We start from the raw sequence: 23,780 nt of genomic DNA, 5'->3' as shown, positions 1-23,780 counted from the left end.
TGATTAAGAAAATACTTACACTGAAATGTTGTTCTTTTTAAGATAAAAAGTTTTATAAAGAACCTGCAACAGTTGGATTGGCTCTGAACAGTACCAAACAAATACTTACTATTATGAAAAGTGCCATACAAGACAACCAGAGAAACTACTACATGTCTTGATTGTGACCAAACAGTGTTCAACTTTTAACATGGACTCTAAGATATATTTTGCTTCTTATGATTAGTATCTTATTTTATATTCATGTGTGGTTCTATTAGAGATTAACAATGTGTGTGTAATCATAGATATATATAGTTCTTCTTTTTTATATATATCAGTAGACATGATGTAGATAGGATTGGCTAATGGGGTGGTGACACTAAAAGATTATTGATCCCATTGCCTGGGCCCAGTAGGGTTCCTAGGCCGTGAAATATGGGGGGCCAATCAATGTGAAAGACAGGCAGGTTATACAGGATATAGAATTGAACAAAAGACTGTGTATATTTGAACAAAGAAAAGGGAATTGATAAAGTGAAGAATCATGTTAAAGCATGACTCCATTTTGTGTTCAAATGCTAAGAAGAAATGATATTCTGTGTGAGACATTGTGCCTGAGAAGGGCCTCATTCCTTATCTATCTATTCTAGCTCTTAGGAATGTATTCATATAGAATAGCTTATGTTGGCCAATTAAGGCTATAGTAGAGTGTATTCATCCTTTGTATTCAATTCTGATTTATATGACAGGAAAGATAAGAGATTCTATGGACCTATTGAGAACAATGGTGTAAGTTGTCAAGAGAATGCCTTATACCAACGATGTATTGTCTCTAAGACTACACATAGCTAATAAATCACTTGAGTGATGTCATATAGATTTATAGCTATAGATAGTAGTACTAATATTCATTTATTGATAAGTTAGGCAATACTGCCATCTACCGATGATGTATGTACTGCTTGGAATATGCTAAATATTTTCATATATATTTTAATTAGGTAGATAAGTAAATTTGTTGCACATGTGCAGACTAGATTTCTTTGTCTCTATGTTAATTTGAGTGCTATAAAATTATCTGTCTGTCCAAAATAAAGGCAGAGTGGTTTTGGAAACACACAGGTCTTGTTGTTTCCTATCATTCTCCGGCTGTAAAATGCATTGTGTTAACTGGTGGCTGACAGCTGTATGTGAGCTGTGGAGGAAAAAGGGTCTATTAAGATCAGCGTTATCAATATACAGTAGTGTTGATTAAAAAGGGTAAAAGAGTACAACTTGATGCACAGTAACTGTAATTATCCACTTTGTAGTGAGAATTGAGCACAATTTAAGAGTGAGGACTCCAAAGGCCTACAGTAGGAGTGCACTAATATCAATATTGTAAGTAAGTAACTAACCTATATAGTCATGAATAATATGATCAACCAGGTACAGTATGGTCTGCAAGAAAGGGAATCAGATAAGTAAAGGTGTTAACACATAATGATTTTTATAATGGCAATATATGTAAATTGGTAAATTCTCTAAGTTCTAAGTTTAGTAGTGGAGGGTGGACTTTAGATTACTATGGTGAAGGTTCTATAATTGCACCAGAGCCACAGTAAGGGGGATAGGAGCCCATGTGGACAGAAAGAGGGTTGGGCAGGCATGGCCATCCTAACTTTAGCATCTCAGCAATACCATCAGCCATTCAGTGGCAGTAGGGCTGATCAATTCTGAGGGGGGTTAAAACAAGAAGGGCAAGAGGAAGGCAGCTGGCTGGTCAGGTTTCCCAACCAACCAAGTTGTGGTATGTGGCAAGGGGCTGGTTTCCAGGTGGTGTGGGTCGAATAAGAGAAAAATGTGATGACTAAATAAGGGGAGCTTTTCTATTACTTTATTTCACGGGCTCTGTTGTTTTTTGAAAGTAAAGCTGTGATATTTATTTGCCCAATTCATGTGTCTTAGTTGTTTATGGCTAGACAAGTGGGGCACCACCTGGTTGTCCTATGCCTCTGACAGGGCATCACTTACTGGACCTAAAATTGATCTGCTGCTGTTTTCTTTCCACCATGTCCCAGTGTCCATAGACAGTCCAGTGTAAAGTTCAACAAAAAAAAATCAATACATGCAGTTTTAAAATAAGTCCAGAAAATACCATTGTCATAAATAATAAGTGCTAGTCATTTCCTCACACTTAATGCAGCAGCAATCTACTTTATATTGATTCATTACTAAGCAGTATGAGCAAAACGAAGCAGGACTATGCAAAACTAGTTTAGCACAACACTAGCAATTCATCATTGATTATAGAGCGATAGAAGTTATAGTCATATTAAGTACTAATTAGCAGCCTAAATGACAGGACATTGTCACGCATGCAAAAAGTCATGTTTGAGCACTGAAAGTTGTCAGTTTTAGGTGAATTCTGCTCGGTTGCTGGGGGGGGGGGGCTGCTAGCAGAAATGTCAGCGCCGGCGGCTGTGTGTCCGAACGGAGCAACATTGAATTGCTCTGTCAGGCTCCATCTAGTGGTTGCTGGTGAGCAACATACTTCCCCCCCAAAGTGGTGAGTAGCAGTGTTAGCCTTATATAGATTATTTATGAGAATGCACCTAATTACACAGCAACTTTTATGAAAATGAAATACGTTTGCCTATAATTTTATCCATTATCTTGCCAAAATACATATGTTACTCTCACTTTTGCATCAGTTTGCCTCTCATACAACTTCCTGCCATACAGATGTATCCACATACAACTATCCTCCATGCACTACAAGTCGCATTACACAAAATGAGTGAGTGCCGTGCGTCTCGGTAGCACTGAGCATCTTTTTGTGCAACTTATTCCCTTAAAATGCATCTTATTCATAAAGCAAATAGGACACACAAGCAGCTTATGCTGATTACAATGATATGCAGCATGCCTATATTCTGTGTGAGACTGTAGGTGTATCTGCAAGCGCAATGCTACGTTACAGTGGCAGCAGCTGTGACACTGTATTATAGCATTTTGCATGCAGATACAGCTGCAAATAGCATTTACCACCCAACCCCACATTAGTACATGGGGAGAAGCACACGTTATATGTGCTGATAACCACTCCTCCCCAATATCGCCAGTTAATACATCTCTCTCTATGTTATTCATTTTACAATTGTGCTGCATTCCAGTGTCTCTGATCTTATGGGAAGTTAGCAATACACCTGGATTCTTACATAGAAAGTCTTACCTTGGCCTTGGCATCCTCTTTGTCATCTGCTTTTGTAGCCAGTAGCATTAATCGTAGTATAAAAGAAATGTTTAGAGGAAATTGGCCTCTTAGCTGAGGAACATTGGCCTTCATGAGCCTTTTCACTTTTGGCATTGGGATATTGAAAAAGTATATACTTCCCAGTAGGTCTTGGCCCCGTCTTCCAGCACGTCCTGACATCTTGAAGTGGAGAAGAAGCAATGTAAACATTTTTAATAACTTCTACTGACATATTACATCATTACATAATTTTAGCAAATTGAGGAGTTTTATATTCTAAGAAAATGACTCTCTAAGCAAGACCTAAATGATCACTTACTTAGTGAAGAAGCAGGATGGGAATCTTTAACTGTGAATTGAAGGTGTCGGAATTTAAATATCTTGATCAAAATCAGCCTAGATTTAGGAATATAAATGAAATTGGAAACACTACTGTATACGGTTATTTGATTGTTTCTGAGGTGACTCATGGTCCTGAAGAAAGTACCTTAGATATAGAAACGTGTTGAGCTCATGCCTCTGAGCACCTGCTGCTTTTATTCTAAAACTGCAGACCCACTACTGTGTCCAGCACAGCTTACAGTTACTCACCCACATTTGGACACTAGCGAGACAGTAAAGCCCGCCATGGAGTTGCGTTTAACTAGAAGCTGCTGTCACTGACATGGGTTTACTCTCAAGCCCCCCATAGCCCAGTGTCGGCTACACTGTTTTGCTGCTTGGACATCACTTGAGTTCAACAGTCTGATACCGCGGCACCAATTTACGCTACACTGAGCCAATAATACCACTTACCCCTTTGCAGCTAGGTTACCTCTACAGTCTGCAAATCTTTTACCACTACAGTACCTGTTTGGCACCACCAGAACTGGGACACATGATGGGACCCCACAGTCTGTCCATCAGCTGCTGCACACAGAGACCCACTCATAGCCATCATTTACATACAAGGTCTGGGAACTTTACTTACTTTCTCCAATCTGATAACATTACAGGCATTGTGCTGCGTATTACCCGCTGGACAGTTCACTATCTTTAGTCTAGTTCAATCTGCCAGGCAACTCGGCATTAATCACAGGAAACCTAATCTACACCACTTTCTTGTGTGCTACTCTCACCTGAACATTGCAATTTAGGCCGGATACGCACAAGACGATATACTGTTCGATCCTGCCTGATTAGATGACATATCGGGCACATCATCCAGTGTGTACCCACTATGTTGCTGATGATTCACGCTCCTACGCGTCATCAGCGACATCGCCTGTCAGACCTGGCAATAGTGTCAGTGGGAGCCACCATTGCGCCATCGCTGCTGGAATCAGCAGGGTCCCGTCGCTGACGATGTCGGTACACTGTAGACATCGTCTAGTGTGTACCAGCCTTTACTCATCTATTACAGAACTACTGGCATATCATCCATAACTTGCTCTTAGATAACATCTAAGATGGAAATTGACTCATCTTCAATGTGGCAGCGGCACTATACATACCGGGGCCGGCTCTAGGGGTGTTCGACCAGTGCAGTCGCACAGGGGCGCCACCCGTAGAGGGCGCACCCATCCCCAGCATCCCGATTTCAGCGGGACAGTACTGTCCTGCTGTTCCACCCACGGGCCGAAGTGGGCTGTGCGGCAGTGCCGGACCCCCGGAGTGTGAATGGATGCATGCGCGCGGCAACCATTCACTGACAGGACAGGGCTGGGGGAAGCCCAGCCAGTGACGGAGTGCTGGGCTTTACCCCCAGCCTGAAGTTATTTCTAGGCGTGCCATGCGGGCCCCCAAATTTGTTCACTTGCGGCTTTGCCGCGCGCAATGTAAGGGCGCCTTCTCAGGGGCCGGCACAGGGTGCTCCGACCCCTGGAGCCGCCCTGATACATACCTTTACTCTGCTGCAGCTAATTTACACATATGACGGTTTAATATATTCATTGTACGCACTAGATATATTGGTGTAATAGTATATTATTTTAACTGATAATACATTATTGTCTATTGTGTGCAATTACACAATTTTCCTTTTCCTCCCCTCCCAAACCCCCCTTCCCATTTTTTATGTAATAAATGCTGCTTGTATTAATTGAATATTTGAGACATCACTATAATTTGTGCTGTGGGTGGATTTTTTGCGCAGTCATAGTGGTTTATGTTTTTGAGATTTAGCACATTTCTCTTGTTTGGCAGTTACATTGTCCCCCGTCTTAGACTTTTTTAATTTAGCACCACATCTGTTAAAACACTTTTTATATTGAGTTTGGAAGAAGCACTGCACAAATCACTATGACCTGTGTAGGCTTCATTATGTTTAAAATGACAAAAACAAAATGTGTGGGTTCCCCCTGAAATCCATAACCATCCCTGGAGCTCTGAGCTTGGTATGGCACCAGAAAATAGGGGGTAAAAATGGTATGAGTTTCCCCCTATTTTCCAATAACCAGCACCAGGCTGAACAAGCCAAGGGTAATGCTATAGCTGGGAGACACAAGGCATGGGGTCCCCCAGCCACACTGTTAATTAGTCCCAAACTGGTCAGCCAAGGGTTGTAATCCTTCAGCAAGTCAGGATCCTCTAATGAAATAGGGTCTCCCTTCCTGAGAGACAACCAGCTTGAGCTGAAAGCTCTACCACATCCCTGATCGCGGTTGGTGCAGGGGTAATGTTAATAAATAGTTAATATTATTGTTCTTTACTTTTGGACTACAAGTCCCAGGAAGCCTGCCCCATTTAGAATTAAAGTGCCAGCATGGCCAGACATCTTTAAAAAAAACTATGAAAATTAAGACAATACATGGACACAGTATTTTAGTATTTTAGACCCACAAGTGCCAGCATCATCAGATATTAAGGGCCTGCTGGTGCTTGCAGTCTGTCATTAAATAATTTATAGAAACAAACTCCTTCACACAGACTTCGTTCTCCACTTTAATACTTACAAAAGCAATGAAGCAGGTACTCTTGGATCCATGTAGCATCCAGGGTCCCTAGCAAAAAAATAAATCTGACAAAACTGTCACCCTTTGTAGGGTTCATAGAACTGAAAGGGGACAAGCTAATCTGCTGACAGCTCCAACACTTTGAGCCAATCAGTGCACCCCCTTTCAGCTCTATGGAGTGACCAGCAGTAACGTGTCACTCTGTGCCAAGCCCCTGCCAAGGTGGACCTGCTTCATTGCATTTTTAAAGTATTAAAGTGGAGAACGAGGTCTGTGTGAGGGAGGTTTTTTTTAATAAAATATTTAATGACAGACTACAAGCACCTGCAGGCCCTTAATATCCGACGATGCTGGCACTTGTGGGTCTACAAGTGCCATCATGTTGCTGGGACATGTAGTTCACCTGTAAAAGCAATGAAGCAGGTTCTCTTGGGTCCATGTTGCATCCAGGGTCCTTTGCAAAAAAATAAATCTAACAAAACTGTCACCCTTTGTAGGGTTCATAGAGCTGAAAGGGGACAAGCTAATTTGCTGACAGCTCCAACATTTTGAGCCAATCAGTGCATCCCCTTTCAGCTCTATGGAGTGACCAGCAGTAACGTGTCACTCTGTGCCAAGCCCCTGCCAAGGTGACAGTTTCGTCAGGTTTGTTTTTTTGCAAAGATCCCTGGATGCTAAATGAACCCAAGAGGACCTGCTTCTTTGCATTTTTTAAGTATTAAAGTGGAGAACGAAGTCTGTGTGAGGGAGTTTGGTTTCTATAAATTATTTAATGACAGACTGCAAGCACCAGCAGGCCCTTAATATCTGATGATGCTGGCACTTGTGGGTCTACAAGTGCCATCATGTTGCTGGGACTTGTAGTTTACCTGTAAAGAACAATATTAGTAAGCATTTACAAACATTACCTACACACCCATCACCACCAGGAGTGCGGGGAAGAGCCCTGGGCTTTAAGCTGCTTGTCCTCAGGACGGTGGAACTTACTTTCCGAGAGATTCCAGCCTTGGGGGCTTATGTACAGTAATAGGTAGCAACTTGCAGCCTCTGTGAGAACTCTTGCAAGTCTTCTGTATTTTTAAAGCCACAATTATTTTCAAGCCAGCTTGGTTTCACCTTTAAAATGATTGCCGCTTTAAAATACAGGAATACTTGCAGGAGTTCCCACAGCAGGTGCAAGTGGCTACCTATTACATAAACCCCTTGAACTGACCAGTTTGGGGCTGGTTAATGGTATGGTAGGAGGACCCCATACTGTGTGTCACCCTGCTATAGCGTGATCAGCCTCGTGCTGATTATTGGAAATAAAAGGAACCCCACATAGTTTTTACTTCCTATTTTAAAATAACAGACCAGGCTCTGAGGTCCAGGGCTGGTTATGGATTTGGTGTTGGGACCGCACACATTATTTTACTTAATTTTTTAAACAAATCTATCATTTTACACATACTGTAACTAGTCATGCACAGATCATTGTGATCTGTGCAGTGCTTGTATATTGCTTAGCTTCTATTTTACAGTTGTTCAATAAAAAACACTTCCAAATAGAACACTCCAATGCGGTTTGTCATGAAACAGCAGATAATTGAAGAGAGAGGCAGTTTAGACATCAATGCAAACTGAGTAAATGCTGTTAGTTAGACCAGGGCCGAAACTAGGATATCTGTCACCCGATGCAAGGCAGCAATTTTGAGCCCCCCTCCCTTCCCGTACCTGGATTTTGTCCTTGCTCCTCCATAAGGCAGTACACTAGTCAAACGTCCCTGGTATAGCGACTTACATCATTCCACACACCATAATGCCCATTGCAAATTATGCCACACACTGTAATGCCTATTACCAAAGTGCCACTTACATATTTGCCCGACACCATTTTATGCCCCACAATAAGACTTGTAATTACTTAAAAATTACCTGCTCGTTGTCAGGGGTTTTATGCTCATTGCCAGGGGGTTTCACGCTCGTTGCCAGTGGGTTTCATGCTCGTTGCCAGTGGGTTTCACGCTCGTTGCCAGGGGGTTTCACGCTTGTTGCTATGGGGTTTATGCTCGTTGCCATGGGTTACATGCTTGTTGCCAGGGGTTACATGCTCGTTTTCATGGGGTTTATGCTCGTTGCCAGGGGGTTCCACGGGAGAAGATGCAGCTTTCAGCATCTTCTCCCGGCACTTGCGCTGGCCTAATAGACACTAGAGGTCCAGTAGGACCTCTAGTGTCTGTCTACTCCTTTTTTGGATGGCCGCCTTCAGCAGAGTCCATGCGGATGGCTAGTCCACATAGAATCGGCTGAAAATGGCCATCCAAAAATGGCCACCACCAAGGAGGAGACAGACACTAGAGGATCAGTAAGGACCTCTAGCATCTGTCTCCTTCTCGGCGGCGGCCATTTTTGGATGGCCGTTTCTTAATCTGCAGCTCCCAAGCCACCGTAAGTCTGCCTTTTTTCACCCCCTGCATTCCAGCACCCGGTGCACGTGCACCTCTAGCCCCCCCCTAGTTGTTGCCCTGGTTAGACATAGAAACCACCGTCAATTAACGTCAGTTTCTTATGGGTTTTAAATGACATCTAAACACCGCTTAATAATTTAGAGCCTGATTCAGATATGGGAATAGAGTAATATAGAGCAATGGGAATAGAGTAATATAGAGCAAATAACTGTACCTGGACAAACCAGGTTGCTCTGCAAGAGGTGCAAATACATACATCATATTTTTTTAATGTGGGTTAAATACTGGCTGCTTTGCATGTAGCCCACAAATGCTGGACAGCTTTATTTTACACTGCAATTTCGATCTTAGTTTGGACACACCCCTCCCTAATCTATATCTCTCTGAACATTTAAAATCTGCCCCTCCTGCATGGTATTAACAAGATGCACAGCTCTTTCTTACTGTGTTCCTAAATCTGAGCCCCTAGCTCAGAGATGGGGAACCTCCATCCCGGGGACCGTATAAGGCCCTCGGTATCATTTGGTCTGGCCCTCTGAGCTTTTTTCTGCTAACCTCATCTGGCTAGCAGGGTACCTAGAATGGCACCCTGCAGGAAGAATCTATGCAGCAGTGCTGTCTGTTGAGTCCTTAGGGCACTTCAGATGATCACACTGCTGCCCTAACAGCTCCCCGGAGCATCCTCACCGGCAATTGTTGCCCTGCCCTCGTGTGTCATCACATGGAGGGGGCGTGGCCTGCACCGGCCCGCAATAATGTTACATATATCTAAATGGCCCTCGGCACAAAAAAGGTACCCCACCCCTGCCCTAGCCCTCATGAGCAAGACTTGTTACCCTCATTTACAGATATGCCTAGCTATAATGCTGGCAACGGTGCAGCAAATCGTGTTACACATAGCGCTAAATGTGCGTACACGAGCAGATACACGCACTGCGTACGCAACCGCGCCTTCATAGCGATACATGGTGCGGTCGCAGTGCGCATCATAGCAAAGTGTGGCATATGCAGTCATGGGGAATCGTATGTCGCGATGCGTGCGCTCGTTTGTGGCACAATCAGTTACAATGTAACTGGGCGCATCTGTACTTCTTCTAGCAGTATTCATATCACCATTTCTCCTGTATCTCTTTTCTCCAACAGCAATCCTGATTCTGTCTGCCCATTTGTGCCTACCGCCTCATTGAATGCTGTTTTACTATCTATTCCCCTCCACTTCACCTGCGTAACTTATCACTGCTTGCTTGTACAAGCCATAGGTAGTCACTCTCTATTAGTTATCACTTTATGATGCTATGGACACCTTGTGGCACCTTATAAACAACCTACAGTATAATGATAATAATAAATACCACATAATTTAACGGGAAGCAGTCAGCATCCCGGCGTGCGGGATGCCGTCAGTCTAAATACCAGCGACAAAATTCCAACAGGTCGGGATCCCGGCACCAGTATCCCGACCATCGGCATCCCGAAGGTAAGTATCAGGGTGTTAGGGGGAGAGTACAGTTAGCTAGCGGGGTTGGGGTTAGGCTCTAGGGGGAGAGTTAGGCTTAGGCACCAGGGAGGGAGGGTTAGAATTAGGGTGCGGGGAGGGGGAGGTTAGGTTTAGGCACTAGTGGGGGAGGTTAGGTTTAGGCACCGGGTAGGGGGTGTTAGGATTAGGGTGCGGGGAGGTTAGGTTTAGGCACTAGAGGGGTAGGTTAGGGGTAGGAACCGGGGGGGAGGGTTAGAGTTAGGGTAGGGGTTAGGGCAGGGGGTAGGAAAATACTTACCATTAGTTGCTATGGGTGTCGGGATTGTGGCTGTCGGGAAGCCACCGTCGGTATTCTGACCAGCGGCATCCCGACAGCCGGGATATCATACCCATTCCCATTTAACAATGATGCTACTAAATGCTCATAATAACTTAATCCCTCTATCACCACTGCTATCCTGTAGCAAAAGATTTTACTCAATATTTATTAATGTCGTGAATGAGGGTTTAGAAGAGGTTTTTTTTTTAACCAATTAAAGCTTTTTAGAAAATGTTGCATATACCTGTATATTTATTTTTTCTCTCATTTACTTCATTCACTTCATATCAACTGATTCATTTTAATTTATTTTTACCTTCGGTTTCCCAATTTTTTTATTAAACTTTATTGTATACTAAATAGCACTTCAAAACAGTAAAAAAATCTTGAATTTTATACTTTTATAATATGTAGTTATTATATCAGTTTTTTAATTACTGTATAAGGGTTTGAAAATTTTAAATTCACAAATGTTAGCACTTGCGAGCATACACAAATCTACATTTCTCAGGACAGATTAAAATATTTTCAAAAGGAATAAACATAATAGGTTTGAATATAGCTTACAAGTGGACTAGGTTTAAATTAGGGGTGAGCGGGTTCGGATTTCTGAAATCCGAGCCCCCCCGATCCGAAGCCGATCCGAGTCAGGCTCGACTTTTCCCGCCTGACTCGGATCTGAATCGAGGCAAAACGTCATCATCCCGCCTTCCGGGTCTCGCGGGTTTTGGATCCTATATAAGGTACCCGCGTCGGCGCCATTTTCTCACTCGACAGTGGACAGTGAAGAGGGAGGGTGGGAGTTAGGGCTGGCTGGGCTGTGTAGTGTAGCGTAGTGCAGTGTAGTGTTGTGCTGTGCTGTGCTGCGCTGCTGTTGTCCATAGAGGCTGTGTCCACTACTTCAAAGTCCATAGGGGCTGGCTGGACTGTGTTGTGCAGTCAGTTGTCCATAGGGGCTGTGTCCACTCCAAAGTCCTGTGCAGTGTACCAGCCCTAAAGGGGTGCTGTAATGTTGTCCAGGCGGTGCTCTGTCCATCAGGGGTGCTCCCCCCAAGTGCTAAAAAAAAAAAAAAAAAATTCAGTGTTTGTGAATTGTGTGCACTGTGGCTGCACGTGCATCAACAAAGGAGCAGCGCCAAGCGTGTGCCTGTGTCCTATAAGTAAAGGGCCGGCTGGCTTGTCCGTTAAAGGGTGCTGTAACCCCCAAAGTACACTCCAAACAAAATAAAAAAATATTTTCTGTGTTTGTGAATTGTGTGCGCAGTAGCCGCACGTGCATCAACAAAGTAGTGCCAAGCGTGCGCCTGTGTCATAAGTAAAGGGCCGGCTGGCTTGACCGTTAAAGGGTGCTGTAACCCCCAAAGTACACTCCAAACCAAATAAAAAAATATTTTCTGTGTTTGTGAATTGTGTGCGCAGTAGCCGCACATGCATCAACAAAGTAGTGCCAAGCGTGCGCCTGTGTCCCATAAATAAAGGGCCGGCTCGATTGACCGCTAAAGGGTGCTGTAACCCCCAAAGTGCACTCCAAACAAAATAAAAAAATATATTTTTTTGTGTTTGTGAATTGTGTGTGCAGTAGCCGCACGTGCATCAACAAAGTAGTGCCAAGCGTGCGCCTGTGTCATAAGTAAAGGTCCGGCTGGCTTGACCATTAAAGGGTGCTGTAACCCCCAAAGTACACTCCAAACCAAATAAAAAAATATTTTCTGTGTTTGTGAATTGTGTGCACAGTAGCCGCACATGCATCAACAAAGTAGTGCCAAACGTGCTCCTGTGTCATAAGTAAAGGGCCAGCTGGCTTGACCGTTAAAGGGTGCCGTAACCCCCAAAGTACACTCCAAACCAAATAAAAGAATATTTTCTGTGTTTGTGAATTGTGTGCGCAGTAGCCGCACATGCATCAACAAAGTAGTGCCAAACGTGCGCCTGTGTCATAAGTAAAGGGCCGGCTGGCTTGACCGTTAAAGGGTGCTGTAACCCCCAAAGTACACTCCAAACCAAATAAAAAAATATTTTCTTTGTTTGTGAATTGTGTGCGCAGTAGCCGCACGTGCATCAACAAAGTAGTGCCAAGCGTGCGCCTGTGTCATAAGTAAAGGGCCGGCTGGCTTGACCGTTAAAGGGTGCCGTAACCCCCAAAGTACACTCCAAACCAAATAAAAAAATATTTTCTGTGTTTGTGAATTGTGTGCGCGGTAGCCGCACGTGCATCAACAAAGTAGTGCCAAGCGTGCGCCTGTGTCATAAGTAAAGGGCCGGCTGGCTTGACCGCTAAAGGGTGCTGTAACCCCCAAAGTACACTCCAAACAAAATAAAAAAATAAATTTTTTTTTTTTGTTTGTGATTTGTGTGCGCAGTAGCTGCATGTGCATCAACAAAGTAGTGCCAAGGGTGCGCCTGTGTCCCATAAATAAAGGTCCGGCTGGATTGACCACTAAAGGGTGCTGTAACCCCCAAAGGGCACTCCAAACAAAATAAAAATATATATTTTTTTGTGTTTGTGAATTGTGTGCGCAGTAGCCGCATGTGCATCAACAAAGTAGTGGCAAGCGTGCGCCTGTGTCCCATAAATAAAGGACCAGCTGGATTGACCACTAAAGGGTGCTGTAACCCCCAAAGGGCACTCCAAACAAAATTAAAAAAATATATTTTTTTGTGTTTGTGAATTGTGTGCGCAGTAGCCGCACGTGCATCAACAAAGTAGTGCCAAGCGTGCGCCTGGGTCCCATAAATAAAGGGCCGGCTGGATTGACCGCTAAAGGGTGCTGTAACCCCCAAAGGGCACTCCAAACAAAATAAAAAAATATTTTTTTTGTGTTTGTGAATTGTGTGCGCAGTAGCCGCACGTGCATCAGCAAAGTAGTGCCAAGCGTGCGCCTGTGTCCCATAAATAAAGGGCCGGCTGGATTGACTGCTAAAGGGTGCTGTAACCCCCAAAGGGCACTCCAAACAAAATAAAAAAATATTTTTTTTGTGTTTGTGAATTGTGTGCGCAGTAGCTGCACGTTCATCAACAAAGTAGTGCCAAGCGTGCGCCTGTGTCCCATAAATAAAGGGCCAGCTGGATTGACCGCTAAAGGGTGCTGTAACCCCAAAGGGCACTCCAAACAAAATAAAAAAAAAATTTCTGTGTTTGTGAATTGTGTGCACTGTGGCTGCACGTGCATCAACAAAGGAGCAGCGTCAATCGTGCGCCTGTGTCCCATAAGTAAAGGGCCGGCTGGCTCATTTCTTAAAGGGTAGTGTAACCCACAAAGTGCACTAGTCTCCAACAAAAATAAAAAATTATTTTCTGTGTTTGTGTGCGCCTTAGCCGCACATATATATATAAAACATAAATGGAGGACCAATCTTTCTCCGATAAAAATAAAATAGGGAAAGATCAAGAAACACTTCCTCCTAGTGCTGAAGCTGCTGCCACTAGTCATGACATAGACGATAACATGCCATCAACGTCGTCTGCCAAGGCCGATGCCCAATGTCATAGTAGAGGGCACATACAATCCCAAATGACAAAGTTCAGGAAAATGACGTTGAAAAAAACATTTAAATCATCTGAAAAGAAACATAAACTTGCCAATATGCCATTTACGACACGGAGTGGCAATAAATGGCTAAGGTCTTTCCCTATGTTCATGACTAGTGGTTCAGCTTCACATGACGATGGAAGCCCTCCTCCCACTAAAAAAATCAAAAGAGTTAAGCTGGCAAAAGCACAGCGAAGAACTGTGAGTTCTAAGAAGATATCACAAATCCCCAAGGAGAGTCCAAGTGTGGTGGTGGTTGCGATGTCTGACCTTCCCAGCACTGGACGGGAAGAGGTGGCTCTTTCCACCATTTGCACGCCCCCTGCAAGTGCTGAAAGGAGCACCCACAGTCCACTTGCTGATATGCAAATTGAAGATGTCACTGTTGAAGTACAACTGGATGAGGATACTGGTGTAGCTGGCACTGAGGAGGAAGTTGGCGAGGAGGATTCTGATGGTGATGTGGTTTGTTTAAATCAGGCTCCGGGGGAGACAGTTGTTGTCCGTGGGATGAAAAAGCCCATCACGGTCATGCCTGGGCAGAAGACCAGACATTCCACTTCTTTGGTCTGGCACTATTTCTATCCAAATCCGAACAAAACTGTCTTGCCGTATGTACCATATGTAAAGGTGGAATAAGTAGGGGTAGGGACGTTAACCACCTAGGAACATCCTCCCTTAGACGGCACCTGCAGCGCGTTCATAAAAAGTTACTGTCAAGTTCAGAAACTTTGGCTAAGACCGTAAGCAGTCCAGGGACACCAAAATCCCGTTGTCCTGTTGTATCCAAGCACCTGCAAACCACACCGTCAACTCCCTCCTCGTCAATTTCCTCCTTAGTCAGGATCGGAAGTAGTCCTGCAGGCAATGTCACTGGCATGACTGACTCTCCTATCCGGGATTCCTCCGGAGGATCCTGCATTGCTACGCCTCCTGCTGCCGCTGCTGCTGTTGCTGCTGCTGGGAGTCGTTCATCATCCCAGAGAGGAAGTAGGAACACCACTACTTTTACTAAACAATTGACCCTCCAACAGTCCTTAGCGAGGAGGATGAAGTACGACAGCAGTCATCCTGAAGCAAAACGTACAACTGAGGCCTTGACTGCTATGTTGGTGTTAGACGTGCGTCCGGTATCCGCCATTAGTGCAGTGGGATTTACACAATTGATGGAGGTAGTGTGTCCCCGGTTCCAAATCCCGTCTAGATTCCACTTCACTAGGCAGACTTTACAGAAACATCAGAAAAAGTGTCCTCAGTGTCCTGAAAAATGCCGTTGTACCCAAAGTCCACTTAACCACGGACATGTGGACAAGTGGAACAGGGCAGACTAAGGACTATATGACTGTGACAGCCCACTGGGTAGATGTATCACCTTACGCAGCAACAGCAGCAGCGTCACCAGTAGCAGCATCTCAGAAACACCAGCTCATTCCAAGGTAGGCTACGCTGTGTATCACCAGTTTCAGTAAGAGGCACACCGCCGACAACCTCTTAGAGAAACTGAGGGAAATCATCGCCCAGTGGCTTACCCCACTTAGACTCTCCTGGGGATTTGTGATATCTGACAACGCCACCAATATTGTGCGGGCATTACATCTGGGCAAATTCCAGCACGTCCCATGTTTTGCTCACACAATAAACTTGGTGGTGCAGAATTTTCTGAAAAGCGACAGGGGCGTGCAGGAGACGCTTTGGGTGGCCCGAAAAATTTCTGGCCACTTTTGCCATTCAGCGACTGCGTGCCGAAGACTGGAGCACCAGCAAACACTCTTGAACCTGCCCCGCCATCACCTGAAGCAAGAGGTTGTGACGCGGTGGAACTCAACCCTCTATATGCTTCAGAGGATGGAGGAGCAGCAAAAGGCCATTCAAGCCTATACATCCACCTATGACATAGGCAAAGGAGGGGGTATGCACCTGACTCAAGCGCAGTGGAGAATGATTTCCGTGTTGTGCAAGGTTCTCCAGCCCTTCGAACTTGCCACACGTGAAGTCAGTTCAGACACTGCCAGCTTGAGTCAGGTCATTCCCCTCTTCAGGCTTTTGCAGAAGCAGCTGGAGAAAGTGAAGGAGGAGCTAAGACGGAGCGATTCCGCTCGGCATGTGGGACTTGTGGATGAAGCCCTTCATTCGCTTTGCCAGGATTCCAGGGTGGTCAATCTGTTGAAATCAGACCACTACATTTTGGCCACCGTGCTCGATCCTAGGTTTAAAGCCTATATGGTGTCTCTCTTTCCAGCCGTCACAAGCCTGCAGAGGTGCAAAGACCTGCTGGTGAAAACACTGTCAGCTGAAGCAGAATGTGACACGTCAACAGCTCCTTCTTCATTTTCTCCCGCAACTGGGGCTGCCAGGAAAAAACTTAGGTATCCTAAGCAACCCGCTGGCGGTGATGCAGGGCAGGCAGGACCAAGTTTGGACATCTGGTCCGGACTGAAGGACCTGGCAACAATTTCTGACATGTCTACTGTCACTACATATGATACTGTCACCATTGACAGAATGGTGGAGGATTACATCGGTGACAGCATCCAAGTAGGCATGTCAGACAGTCCATACCTGTACTGGCAGGAAAAAGAGGCAATTTGGAGGCCCCTGTACAAACTGGCTCTATTTTACCTGAGTTGCCCCCCCTCCAGTGTGTACTCCGAAAGAGTGTTTAGTGCAGCCAGGAACTTTGTCAGCGAAAGGCGTAGGAGGTTGCTTCCACAAAATGTGGAGAAGATGATGTCCATAAAAATGAATTATCAACTCTTCCAGGTAGACCAGCCTCCAGAACGTACAGAGGGACCTGTGGTGGTGGATTCCAGTGGGGACGAGTTAATACTCTGTACACAACACTGAAGAGGGTGAGGAATCGGTGGATGAGGAGGATGAGGACGACATCTTGCCTCCGTAGAGCCAGTTTGTGCAGGGACAGATTAATTGCCAGCTTGTTTTGTGGGGGCCCAAACGAACCAATCATTTCAGCCACAGTTGTGTGGCAGACCCTGGCGCTGAAATGATTGCTTTGTTAAAGTGTGCATGTCCTGTTTATACAACATAAGGGTGGGTGGGAGGGCCCAAGGATAATTCCATCTTGCACCTCTTTTTTTTCTATGCATTATGTACAGTTTGGGGCCTAGTTTTTCAAACTGCCATCCTGTCTGCCACTGCAGTATCACTCCTAGATGGGTCACGTGTTTGTGCCGCCCACTCGTGTCGCTTAGCATAGTCATCCAGCTACCTCGGTGCAACCTTTTGGACATAAAAACACTATTGTGAGGTGTGAGGTGTTCAGAATAGATTGGAAATTAGTGGAAATTAAGGTTATTGAGGTTAATAATAGCATAGGAGCAGAAAAACCAAAACATTCTGTGATTTTAGCTGTTTTTATGCTTTTTTTTTAAAAAATACAGATCCAAAACACAAAACCCAGAACCCAAAACACGGAAGGGTGGTTTTGGCAAAACCAATCCAGATCCAAAACACGAAGAAAGATCCAGATCCAAAACCAAAACACAAAACACGAAAAGTGGCCGGTGCACACCCCTAGTTTAAATAAGTCAACATGTCAGTGTCACAGACATTTAACAATGTATTTAACCTAAAATATGTTTTGCATTTTTTAAAAAATCATTAAAATGTGTCTATACCAGAGGTTCCCAAATGTTGTCCTCGAGGCTCCCCAACAGTTCAGGTTTTAGAGATATCCATGGTTGAGCACAGGTGGGTAAATCAAATTGACTGAGGCACTAATTAAGGACCTGATTCAGCAAGGAACGCACGGATGCACTTGCATGCACCCGGCTGCTGCGAGAATATGCTAATCAATGCATACGCACGGCACGCGCAGCACAAGATGGAGAAGCCCAGCACTACATAATGCCACCCACCTTTACCCTGATTGACAGCGTAAACATCGGTAAAATTGAGAACCATTGACACATTTGCATAATAGTGGTTGACCTGAGCTCACTCAGGATCTTGGACGCTAATTAAGGCTTCCGCACAGCCTTAATTATGCACGCCCCTGTAACAGCATTCAATTTCAAATGCACAGGCACGCCTGTGTTCGCCCCACCAACTCCCCCCGTCACCACCCACAAATGACACTTCCTGTCAGTCAACATCGGAGGGGTCTCCATGCCGTTCGAACCCTTACCCGGCCGCACTGACAGGTTCGTGCACACGCAGTGCGATGCGTACGCATGCACAGAATGAAAACATTGGCCCGCTGCATGTGATCTCACACTTGTATTCCTTGCTAAATCGCCCTAAGTCACCTGTGCTCAACCATATATACCTCTAAAACCTGAACTGTTGGGGAGCCTTGAGGACCGTGTTTGGCAAATTCTGGTCTATAGTCTATACCAAATTTCAAGTTGAGATCTCAGTGGGATCTTATATTTTTAGTAATTTATGTTTATAGTATTTTCTTGGGCTTACTTTCTTGACATCATTTATATTTTCTTAGAAAATTGGTTTCATTAATTGGCTTGTGCCTTGAGGACAGCAACATTTAGTGCATTATAAGTTGAGACATTTTTTCTCTGAAATTTAAAAAAAAATAAATAAAAAATCTGAAAATTTGGGTAATATTATAAATCATCGGATTTAATATTTTTGTCAGATTTAAAAACAGGAATATGCAGTGTCTTGTTGCTGTTGCTAGGGACTTGCCCTTGAATGCAGTGACAATTCAGTGATTTGGAAAGGTGGAGGTGTTAATCATATCAGATTTTAACTATAATTTCTCTAGTATAGAAGTTTCAGACTGGGGCATTAAGGGCCCAACAGGGAAATGCAATGGCAGGGGCTCACTGGTTTAACCAGCCATTGGGCAGGTGTGGTCGTCAACTGGAGGGGCCACGGCATAATGTTATGCAGCCTCTGATTCAATGCCCAGTTTAGTCTAATACATTTTATCTGTGCCCTATTTAGTCTAATAACAATAATCTGTGACCACTTTCATAGAATAAAATAATTTAAGATAATAATAATAACAATAATATACTGTAATCTGTACCCCCTTTAGTAAAATTATATGTGCCCCTTTCAATAGAATAATAGTAATAATGTGTGCTGTATTATTAGAATAGCTTAGTCGTTGATGTGTCCCCATCAGTATAATATATACAAGAATTGAATGTTCTCTTTAGTATATATTTAATATTACAAACCATACATATAGTATAACACATTATACATGTAGTAATTCATAAATATGATGTAATACATCATACAGCACACAGTACAGTGTATCACGAGTACAGTGCTGCAAGACATTAATACCAGCATATTACGGGCTCTATTTACTACAATCCGCATTTTGAATGCAGATTGTAGTGTGATATTACCGACTGAATTCGCATTGCGAATTCAGGCAATATCACAGGGATTTACTAAAAATCCCTTGCAGGGACAGAGCTTGTGATAAAGCTTTGTCCCTGCGAATCCCCTCCGCACACTAATCACGGTAATTTTGCAAAAAATACCGTGACAAAGTGCCCACGCATGCACCGACCGGCCATCACTAAGCCCCACCCCCATAGCTAAGCCCACCCCCACGATCGCAACCCCCCCTCACTTAATTGCACTTACCTTCAGTGATCAAGGCTTCGGTGATGTCCTCCATGGCTCCGGTCAGCTGACATCCCATCCTGAACTGGAACCCGGTCACCTGATGACCGGGCCCCAGTGCAGGATGGGAGACCCCGGTATTTTTTTCACAATTTATTTTTAGTTACTACCAGGCAGATTGCATTTCCCATTACAGTGATGGGATGAGGACACCATGCAACCCAACCCTCTGTAGCATGTCACCCTAATGAGAGGCAGCCTGCAGGCATCTGTCAGAGACCCACAGTAACTCAGGAGCTCTGAGCTATTGACATCACAAGAACCGGCTGTTCTCTTGCGAGTCAGAGCTCTTGCCTCCTCCAGTCCCCACCCAGTCAGAACTGCGTTACCACAGACAGCATAGCGGCAGAGCAATCAGCATCTGGGTGCCTTTTCTGGGTAAGTGCTGCAGCATGCAGAGAAGTAGCTGATGCTGGGAATAGGGTAGTGTCTAGGTGACCTTTGTGGAGAGGACCTCGACGCCATCAGCTACTGTCCAACATCATTCCCTACCATCCATGTGGACATAGAGGGGAAATATAATCTTGCCCGAAGCGTATTGAGCGAATAAGTTTCTTCTCTAGGTGGATTTTATGGGCAAGGAACTGCACTTCTGCCCTCATTGCACATAATTTCTAGGTTCTTAATGCGAAGGGGAAATAAGCTCAACCCTGGGAATAGGGTGAGGTGCTCCTGCTGTAGTAACCCTGGGCCGTGCTGAGTATCCAGGACTCCACGGCAGTGAGGACACCAGGGCAGGTAGACTTAATGTGTAAGGCTGCTGATGCTTCCTCCGCCAGGGTGCCATATATCAGCCATCCAATTATGGGCAGAGCACCTGCTGAGCAGAGCCTGAAGCACATACAGAGATCAGTGTCTCCAGACAGTAATCATGTTGTGGGCAGGGTGATGCTTGTAGCTTAGCCCACACCACGCCCCAGTATGGAGGCACTTATACCTGTATGTGCTTCAGGCTCAGCTCAGCAGTAGGTGGTTTGCCCCCCATAGGATGGCTTATCTATGGATCCCTGCAACAGTGAGGAGGGAGGGGGGGAGAGAGAGATCTGAGTAAGGGGGAGTAAGGGGGAGATATGTGTGTCTGAAGAAAGGGGAGCTATGTTAAGGGGAAGAGTTGTGTATGAGTGTCTTTGAGGGGGAGATCTGTGTGTATGTGAACGAGAATCTGAGTGAGAGGGGAGAGAGCTGTGTGGGTGGATTTTAGTGAGGAAAGCTGTGTGTGTGAGGGGGTAGCTAAGTGAAGAAAACTGTGTGAGGGGAGAGAGCTGTTTGTGTGAGGGGGTGGCTGAGTGGAGGAGAGAAGCTAAGGGAGGAAGATTCTGTGTGGGGATTTCTGAGTGAGGTGGGGGTGCTGTGTATGCAGGGGTGCCGAGAGGGGGAGCTTGTACTATTTACCCAGGCCCTGGCCTGTTGAAGGGGCTCTGCGGGGGTCCAGGTCCTGCAGCCCACCCCCTACCCCCCCTGCTGCTGCCATCTAGTTCGGCAGCAGGTTAGAGAGGACTGACTGCTTCTGCAGCAGTCTCTCTCCCCAGCCTAGCACACATGCTGTCACGCTGTGTGCCAGGCTAGGAAGAGAGACTGCTGCAGCAGCAGTCAGATCTTTCTTCCTTCCCCCCTGACACCTGTGCGGCTGCGAACATAGTAATTTTTTTTCTTTTCAGAAGGAGGGGGTCTGGCCACACCTCTCCCATTGTCCATACCCCCTCCCTGTACCTGGGCCCGGCAGAGCTGTCAGCAGCCCATTGTGTAGGTGTGAGGGGGGAGGGAGCTGTAAAAGGTGATGTGAGCTGAGTGAGGAAAAGAGCTGTGGGGGGGAGCATTGTGTGTGTTTGAGGGGAGGAGAGCTGAGTGAGGAGGAATAGCTGTGTGTGTGATTGGGAGATCTGAGTGAGGGGGGACAACTGTGTGAGAATTTTATATACTGTATTACTATTTATATACATTAATATGGAGCCCTGAGGTGGTATTTTGCATAGGATCCTGTGGGGTCTTAGGGCCTGATTCAGACTTGGGACTAGAATGAGATATCTCTCTCAACTGATCATCTTGGTGAAACCATGCTGCACTGCAGGTGGGGCAGATGTAAACTGTGCAGATAAACTTAGATTTGGGAGGAGTGTTTCCAAACTGACATCTAAATTGTAGAGTAATAATAAAGCTGTGCAGTATTTGTGGGCTACATGCAAAATCAGCCAGTATTTACCCCACATGTAAAAAAATTTTGTATTTACACCCCTTGCATTGCAATATGGTTTGTTCAGGTTCACAGTTGAGAGAGATATCTCACTCTATTCCCAACTCTGAATCAGGCCCTTAATCCGGCTCTGAGACTGAGCATAAGGGGGGAGGGGTGGAGCCATGGGCAATAACAAATAGGGAGTAGGAGGTGGTCCCTCCCATCATTACCCCTGGCTTCTCCTCTGTTTTCCCACCTACAACCCTGGCCCTGGCATCAGCCAACCTGTTTCATGAGGAGAGAACATGGCGGCTGTGTCTCCACTGCTGAGGGGAGGCCTGAGCTGTGTGCTGAGGCTGAGAGGCTGGGTCGCGGCATTCTTGACTGGGAGGAGCCTGATCGGTTAGTCTGGTGATGTCACACCTGACTGCTCTGACACCACATTCCAATAAGGGTCACTACTATGGCAGGTGTATAAGGGTCACTACTATGGCAGGTGTATAAGGGTCACTACTATGACAGGTGTATAAGGGTCACTACTATGGCATAACATGAATAAGGGGCACTATTGTTAGGCATAATTTGAATAAGGGGCACTACTGTGGCATAATGTGAAAAAATAGCCCAAACTATTGCATAACATGAATTAATGGGCACTACTACTGTGTGGCATAATGTGCATTGTGGGCATTACTGTGTAGCATAATGTGAATTGTGGGCACTACTGTGGCATAACGTGAATAACAGTTACTACTGTATGCTATAACGTGAATTGTGAGTACTACTGTGTGGTTTATGTTTTATTGGTGGAATTACTTTAGTGGGTTGGAATATATCTAGCCCTCTATGTCCCAGTTTGATACTGCCCCTAATGTTTATTTTTATTTCCCTTTAATTTGCCCATACATGCTGGACATGCCCCATACCTCGCACAATTGAAGTGGGGGCGGTAGCACAAATACTGTATGCTCGAGGCACCATTGCTACATGCTACACCTCCTGCCTGCTGCTGCTGCTGCCTCAGTGCCTGCTGGAAGGATCTAGGTGTTATGGGAAGACTGGAAGCGGATCCTGAGGGAATGAGCCTGCTGGAGCTGGAGGTCTCCTTCCTAACACTGCTTCTCCTGTGTCTGCCAGGTGAGTGCCATGTAGCACTCTGCCAGTGGCATGCTACCAGGGGCAGATTGGGATGGAAAACCAGCCCGGGAAATTTCTGGAAGCAGCCCTTATGGGGGCGGGTCTGTTGTGGGGGTGGGGTCTGTGGAGGAGGGCAGGATACTTCCTACTCTTGGGGCCTGGAGGGGCTTTTGTAAGCCACTGAGGGGAGAAGGGTCAGCAACAGAAATCTTGGTGAATGATACACCGTCCATCCCTCTGCACTAGGTACAGGCCAGTGAGTTTGGAAGTCTTTTTTCTTACCTATATGGTGGGTTCTCTGCAACAGGGAGCATCTGAAGAATTTGAGCCTCACTGGGCAACATCTTCAGCCGGTATTCACTATTCATGTAGATCACACTGTCTGGAAGATGCCTGTTTACGTACAAATATAACCAATGACCTGAACAGTGTGTTCGGGTCATTCCCCCCAGCCCCAGTGTGTGTCAGCCCCATTCCCCCCAGCCCCAGTGTGCGTCTCAACCCTATTCCACAGCCCCAGTGTTTGCCTCAGCCCCAGTGTGTGTCAGCCCCAGCGGGTGCTTGGCCTCCCAGCCCCAGTGTGTGTCTCAACCCCATTACCCAGTGTGTCTCAGCCCCATTGTGTGTCTCAACCCCACTCCCCAGCCAGAGTGTGTGTCTCAGCCCCAGTGTGTGTCCGCCTCATTCTCCCCAGCCCCAGTGTGTGTCTCAGCCCCAGTGTCTGTCCGCATCATTCCCTTCAGCCCCAGTGTGTGTCTCAACCCCACTCCCCAGCCAGAGTGTGTGTCTCAGCCCCAGTGTGTGTCCGCCTCATTCTCCCCAGCCCCAGTGTGTGTCTCAGCCCCAGTGTCTGTCCGCATCATTCCCTTCAGCCCCAGTGTGTGTCTCAGCCCCATTCCCCAGCCCCAGTGTGTCTGCCCCATTC

General features: G+C 45.6%; 1 protein-coding gene across 1 annotated transcript in view; it reads right to left on the bottom strand.

Moving 5' to 3' along the window:
* Nucleotides 1–23,780, bottom strand: part of LOC148501567 (putative ATP-dependent RNA helicase DDX60) — a 600,786-nt gene that overhangs the window by 129,338 nt on the left and 447,668 nt on the right. Inside the window, exon 30 of the mRNA XM_088450267.1 lies at nucleotides 3,197–3,397. Within this exon, the coding sequence (XP_088306393.1) occupies nucleotides 3,197–3,397 (201 nt within the window). The remainder of the gene's footprint in view (nucleotides 1–3,196; nucleotides 3,398–23,780) is intronic.

This window comes from Taudactylus pleione, unplaced genomic scaffold, assembly GCF_031769625.1.
Source record: "Taudactylus pleione unplaced genomic scaffold, aTauple2 ptg000513l, whole genome shotgun sequence".
Classification (NCBI taxonomy): domain Eukaryota; kingdom Metazoa; phylum Chordata; class Amphibia; order Anura; family Myobatrachidae; genus Taudactylus; species Taudactylus pleione.
This window is presented reverse-complemented; position numbering and strand designations above follow the sequence as displayed.